The following is a 7,084-nucleotide window of genomic DNA, read 5'->3' as shown; positions in this document are numbered from 1 at the left end:
CACACACACACACACACACACACACACACAGAGTAGTGTTTTTGTATCTTGCAGGGACTTAACATTGACTTCCATTCATTTTCTACAACCTAACCCTTACCCTACTCCTATTCATCACATGCCTAACTCTTAGCCTAAAAACAGCATTTCTCCTCATGGGGAACAAGAAAATGTTCCCACAACGAATGTAGATGCAAATAGGACACCACAAGGATATAAAAACTGGGTTCATGCACACACGTTTGCGTGGCTATCTTTGTGGGGACTTTCCATTGACTTCCATTCATTTCTACAGCCAAAACCTTACCCTTATTCTAACCTTAACCAAAACTAAGTTCACACCTTAGACCTAAATCTAACCCCTGACCCAAAAACAGCGTTTCCCCTTGTGGGGACCAGGCTTCAGTCCCCACAACGAGCAGTGGGTTCCCACAAACCCACACACACACACACACACACACACACACACACACACACACACACACACACACACACACACACTCTTTACCTAAATTCCTGAGTAATGAGAGCGGCAGGATAACAATAACAGAGACCAGAATCACGAGGTAATCTCCATTGACATACCATTCACTGAAACACACAAATACATTTTTAAATTGATAGAATAACATATGTGACAGAATCTGATGAGGAAAAAATAGTTAATTTTATCTGGACACTGAAAACAAGAATATGTTAGAATCTTTATTTTAAGTTTAGTTTTTAGTTTAGTTTTTAGTTTAGGTCTGTTTCGATCAGGCTCATATGTCAGATTAAAGTATCTTTTAAAAATAAATTTCAAACAGGTGTTAAAGGTGCTTTTAATCAAGACTACATTTTTGTAATTTTTTTTAAAATTGGTCCTGTATTTCAAATTGTCATCTCTCCCACTCTTCCTAAGGCCTTTTCTTGCACAGCCTTTAGATAAGACTGACACCCTGTGGACATGCTGCTTTGGTTACACAGCATAACAAATGATCAAAATAAAAAATAAAAAAGTTCCATCTGCACACTATCCAAAACTAGTCTGCCAAAAAGAAAAAATTAAAGGTTTCAAAGAGAGAGAGAAAAAAAAATAAAAATCTGAATATAAGTAACGGAGCAACTCCAACATGCTGCCGGCGTGAGCAGCACAATTATAAAATGTCACTTTATAATTAACATTTTTTTTGTACCTGAAAATTTCAGCTTAACTAAAACTGCAAAGGTATTAAGTATAAAATGATGAAATTTACAGCAACCATGTAATTACTAAGAACCAATATTTCTTTGTTTTGTCAATGTTTTCAGTCGTTAAAATGACCAAATATCTCGCTACTCACCCATCATTTGCACCAGTAAAGGACTGAATTACAATGGGGAATTCGTATTTGATAATGTAGAGGTAGCTTGACATGGCTGAAAAAAACAAAAAAAGAAAGAAGAGAAAACAGTAGTTATCAAAGTGCTTAAAATAAATTTACACATAAAAAGAGTTGTCTAATATTTCAGGAGCTAAAAAAATCACAGGGCACTGAAAAGAATAATAAATTATTTTACTAAAGGCTGCATCCTGAAACACCTGTTGGAGCCTGTCCTCCCAGTTTGGACAATATTTGAGTTAAATAAAGCATGGTGGATGAATGTAAGGATCATAGTTACAGTACACAGCCCTCATAAAAACATATTTTACTACTTAAAGGGCAGTATTATGTATAAACAACATTTCTAGTTAAAAAGTTAATGTTAAAAAGTTATTCTCTTGTCAAAAAGAGAGGGGAAATCTGGACTGTTGCTTTGATTATTTCATGTGTGTTTGAAAAATCCTTTCATCTCCATGGCAACTGTTAAGCTGTGCAAAACGCCTGGGTGGACCTAGCCCCGCCTTTGAAGATGAAACACCTCCTCTGAGCTGCAGTCTTCACGCTTCCCAGGTTCCGCATCACAGAGCAACCCTTCCCCAATCAGTTCCTTCAGACTAGCTAGCAACAATTAGCAAACACCTTGTGGAGCTGCACATCTGATGAGCTCATTGTAGGAGCTTCTTCCAAGTAAAACATTGGTAAAAACCAGTTAAAGGGTTTAACTGGTTAAAGGGTGAATGGAGGAGCCATGTTCTGACGACTTCCTGAAGGCGGAGTATCAAAAAGAGAAAGAATTTCTTAAAAGAGACAGAGGCCCAATTTCATTAAATTATGACGTCGGATGTCTTTTAAGTTATGTTTGATATGTAGCATTTTTTATAGCAACTGAAGGTAACAGTTACGTGATTCAGCTATAAAGCTATAAAACACAATCATGTTGCTGGAAAACATGGTCAGTCTCTCACCTCCAATGTTCTGCATGGTGATGGAGCAGGAAGCAGCCAGTTTGCCTGGGATCCTAAAGGCCTTGTAACCCAGTGACTCATAAACAAGAGCACCTGGAAAAAGAGGAAAAAACCCAAAGAGTTTTAAATCTTGACATTTAAATGTGAACAAACATGAAAAGTTGCTGGAAAGTTGGAGCTGCTGCTCACCTGCTTCATCGGCTGTCTTCAGCAACAAGTGGACAGAATAAATGGAGAAAATGGCAACGGAAACCAGGAGAAACCTGTAAACACAAGAGAAGGTTTTCAGCTGAAGATGACTTGTGCTTAATGGCAATAAATAAAAAGTGGATCTTTGGTGCTAAATGCTACAAGTTATGTGATAGCTAAATTGTTGCAGTAAGAATTTTTTGCTGATAGCTTATGCTTAAATATATATATTCGTGCCATGGTTGTCTGTTTCCCTGTACGCTCGCCCTCTGTTTTGTCACCTGACCCTTTTTTTGCTGTAAGCTCCTCAGTTTAGTTTTGCACTTGATCATCATTCCTACTAAAAAGACTAGAATAACAAGGACGAGTGAAGAGGAGCCCCTGCAGTTCACTGGTGTTCAGCACCACTGGTGTGCGAACAGTAGCCTCCACAAAGTCGGGCGTACTGGTTTTTATTTCTCATCGAGATCAAAGAGAGAGAAATGAGAGTGAATGTGGGCTGCTGAAGTTCATGATTTTACTCATTTTCACAATTTGTCTTGACTTCATTCCTACATTTAGCTGCTAATTTGCCTTGTATCCTTAGAAAACATAAATAAATAAAAAAAGGTGGTATAATTAAACCAGACAAGAGTCATTGTTCACTGCACACCTGCCAGCTGTCTGTGCCACACTGGCACAGACAGCTGTGCCAGTGTCTGTGCACAGCTGCAGCAGTAACAGATGTGGTGTTGCTGCTTCACCTGGTTCCTGTTATCATTTCCTCTTATGTCTCTTCTTTCAAGATTAACAGAGTTAAAAGAATCCAAGACACTTCTTGTTATTTAAGCTTGTTTGAGCAGAACAGAGTTACAACAAGTCTTCCAGAGACTGGGGAGCAACGGGATCAACACTTTTAAAGCAACACTTTCCTGAACTCAGCTAAACTAAAAAAGAGGCTTCAGGTTTTAGATGCTAGAAAAGACGAGTGCTTACACAAACAGGGCGATGCCGGTGTTGGCCATGGCGAAGGACAGACCCAGGATGCCGCTGCCCATGATGGCGTTGCCCAGGTTGAAGACGGACATGCTGACGGAGGCATTGTGCTAAGGAGAAGACGACAGAGTGTTATCAAAAAAGTGTTAAAAAATAAAAAGAATAAACTTCTTCAGCTTACATATCTAGTTTCATGCTTTTTGCCTGCGTTATGTTTAGGGAGGAAGGTTTGACCGTCTCCGTCTAAATCAGGGTTTTGCCTTTAATAGAAAACAGGAAATTGTGTGATAAATGAGTTGAGAATATTTAAAAAGTTGTTTTCTGTGTGTATGTGTGTGTTTATTGAGGACATTTTTATACCAGTCTGACCCATTTAGAGGACGGTCAGGGGACGGAAAGTCATTGCTGTTGGACCTGCTGCTGTCGTCTTCTCGAGGATCGTCTGTCATCTCAGAGCTGAAATGTCAAATTGAGGTTCTTATTATTACATTCATTGTAATTCATTGTTATAATCATGAATTGGATATGTATGTTTTTTTGTAAAGAGCCTCGAGACGCCAAATGTATCTAATCTGCCTGGTACCAATAGGGTCTAAACTTCGGTCTCGTTCACATGTAGGTCTTTGTAAAAACAAATATCTCTGCCACATTTTTTAAAAATATATCATACACCTGGAATTGGTTTCTGAAATTAATGGGGTCACCTGAGGTTATATATTTGCGATATTATCATTATATTTTTCAGAACATGTCAGTGTTCCCTAAAACAGGTGCACAGTTTGCACGTGGTCAAGTAACAAATTATGCTTTTTTCCAAGAGCAGTAAAAAAAAAACCCTGCTGTCAAGCTAAACTAGTTTTCTTACCTTTGTTTGGAGTCCTTAAAATGTTTCCTGCTGATGGAAAAACAAGAATCCTGCTGCTCACAGTTTTCCCACAAAAATGACTTCTTGAAAAATAGGAAGTGAAAGAAACAGAGAATTTAAAGTCATGTGATCTGACGGGGAAAGGATTAGAATTGAACTGTTCAATAAATAACCAAGACCTCTCAGATCTCTGTTATTCACTGGCTACTGGCAAAGTTTGACATCTGCTGACATCCAGGGGTGGGGTCATGAGGGTCAGGGGGCGGGGCTTTATGTGTCGTCACTACTGGAAACAGTCAAACAACCAAAAAGCAGCAATTAATGAGACCACCGACTAAACTGATTTAAAATATGGAACAAAAACAATGCAGTCGTCATATCCTGGTTTTGTTTTTGTTTTTTTCAGTGTTTGTGTATCTGATTCCTTGCTGTTTTTTTTGTGGTTAGTTTTAGCTTCTGTCTTTACTTTCATCAGACTCTTAGTTGCTGTTTATTATTGAAAGTTAGGTCTGATTATTCTCGTTTCTCTCCCTCTGTCTGCCTTCTGCTCTCCCCTCACAGCTGCACCTGTTTCTAATTAGTTCAGTCCATTGACTAGTAGCCAAGCTTCCATTTTTTAACCTGCTCTCTTTCACTCAGTCCTCGCTAGTTTCTTTCTTTTGATTTATGTTAGCCAGTCTGTTTCCTGGCTCCCTGGGTTTTTTTTAAATTTCTTTATTAAAATTTTATTTTATCATTTTACCTCTCGGATTCTTATTTGCAACTTTGTCTAACCCTCACACTGTGGTGAGTGTTGCTTTTTTGACAAATCAAACATTCTATGTTGCAAGATTCGCATTTAAGCCTCAGTGTGAACAAAAAAAATAAAGGTTTTGAATCTGATCCCAGACGTCTCTAATCATCTTCCTTCATATTATTCATATTGTTCATATTATTGCAATAGTATTTTTGTAATTCAACTCAATTCAAATATACCGCATTGATTCCAATTGGAGCTTAAATATTGTAAGTTGATGTAGTTCAGTAAAAACAGTTTTAAATTTCTTAAATAAACTTTATTTAGTACAAAAAGAAAAGAAAATACAATTTCACAAAGTATATAATGTAACTATAAAATGGAGATGAGCAAATGTACATATTCACATTTCTTGCACCTTCACAGGAAAAAAAAAATACATTCAGAGTCGCTGCTTTATTTCCGCAGATGCAGTCACTGCCTATGTGACCACATTTAAATTCACACAAAGTTTATAAACAGTACTTCCATAAATTTATATTGCAGTTGTTTACTAATCATCTCATAGCAGGTGGCAGAGAAGGAGGCAGTCGGCAGCAGGTTCTTCATCTGGTTATCAATACTTTTTGTTTCCCGTTTCTGATGCTTACAGCTACAGTGTGTCCAATGGAAGTCTGCTGGGACCTTTATGCAACCTCACATACAGACGGTTCACAGCTGATCACATCGTCATCATTGTATGGCTGCTGGCAAACACAAATGAAACTGAACTGGTTCTTTCAAAGAGCAGAAAAAAAAACTTAAAAAAGAAATACATTTAAACTTCAGTAATGATCCTCATAATGCTGCTCTTGTGTAATGCTGTTTACCCCTTGCCTACCAAGATGGCGCATTTCCGGGTTAATTTATTTCCGGTTTGGTGATCATTGATAATTCTGCAGAAATCCCTCCTGTCTATTTCTGTAGAATTAGACTGAAGGTTGATTTTGTTGACATTAATACTTTGTGCCCTTTATCTTTGTCTCTCATATAAAGAACTAGGCTCAGTAATTTAGTGTTTTAGTCTTTTTCCTATGGCTGCTGTCAATGTGTCTTTGTTTGTCTTCTTCTGTCTCAGTGTACTGATTTTTTTTAGTTTTCTGAAACTTGTTATTTTAACCTCACTAAAGGATTCTTCTAATCAATAGAAAGTGGTTGCTGTCCACTGTCGCCACATGCTTGCTCAGCATGAGGGATTGCTGCGACGTCACAACTAAGGTTTGAGTTGGTTTAGATAACTTTGATGAATTTGCATCAGCTGAACTTGGGTGCTTTGTACTATAACTTGAACTGTGCAGTATGAAACTGGATCTAAAAGAAATGTTATTTGATTCCCTGGAGTTAACTGAATTACAAAGTGTATTTCTATATGTTGCATATCAATTTAGTTTGCTTTCTGAAGTGCATTGAAATGAAATCTGTTGTAAACTGTTTCCATTTATTGTTCTGACAATAAATGGAATTACATTCAGCCGAACTGATGCAGCAACTTTGGATCAAGAGAAAACCTTCTGCAGCACAAAATTTTCCCACTACAGAATCTACAGTTTATCAGTTACAGTACCTAAAATACAACTAAGGGCAGAAATATGAGCAAAACGTGCCAGGCAGCAAACTTAATAACCATTTCAGTTCTGGAGATAGTCTCTAAATGTTTGTAACATAATAAAGAGTTTTTTCAGTTAAATAAATTGAAAAAACATAAACATGATTTGCTCAACCTCTGAAAAAAGTAACAGTTATAGCTACACTTGGAGAAAACTCTTTACAAAACAAAGATTCATTTGACGCTCCAAAATAATTCTCTTCAGTCTTTCAAACAAAGTAGTTCACATGAAAAACACATTTAGTAATCCATTATATTTAAGAAATATATACTGCTTAAATATATAAAAATAGCATATAGTAAGTAAAAATTGTAGGCACACAGGTTCTCAGCAGTAGTAAAGCTGCCACACACAAACAGCAGCGC

At 37.2% G+C, this 7,084-nt stretch overlaps 1 protein-coding gene across 1 annotated transcript in view; it reads right to left on the bottom strand.

The window, feature by feature from the left end:
• The window catches only part of LOC103151537 (sodium-coupled neutral amino acid transporter 2-like), an 8,265-nt gene extending 3,739 nt beyond the window's left edge, over positions 1-4,526 (bottom strand). Inside the window, 8 exon segments of the mRNA XM_016681538.1 lie at positions 509-591; positions 1,323-1,398; positions 2,309-2,401; positions 2,498-2,571; positions 3,473-3,582; positions 3,654-3,732; positions 3,842-3,928; positions 4,338-4,526. Of these exon segments, the coding sequence (XP_016537024.1) occupies positions 509-591; positions 1,323-1,398; positions 2,309-2,401; positions 2,498-2,571; positions 3,473-3,582; positions 3,654-3,732; positions 3,842-3,921 (595 nt within the window). The 5' untranslated portion in view covers positions 3,922-3,928; positions 4,338-4,526.
• Positions 4,527-7,084: the final 2,558 nt, after the last annotated feature.

The sequence above is a fragment of the Poecilia formosa genome, unplaced genomic scaffold (genome assembly GCF_000485575.1).
Source record: "Poecilia formosa unplaced genomic scaffold, Poecilia_formosa-5.1.2 Scaffold284, whole genome shotgun sequence".
NCBI classification, from domain to species: domain Eukaryota; kingdom Metazoa; phylum Chordata; class Actinopteri; order Cyprinodontiformes; family Poeciliidae; genus Poecilia; species Poecilia formosa.
Note: the sequence above shows the minus strand (reverse complement) of the source record. Positions and strands in the feature narration are given on the sequence as shown.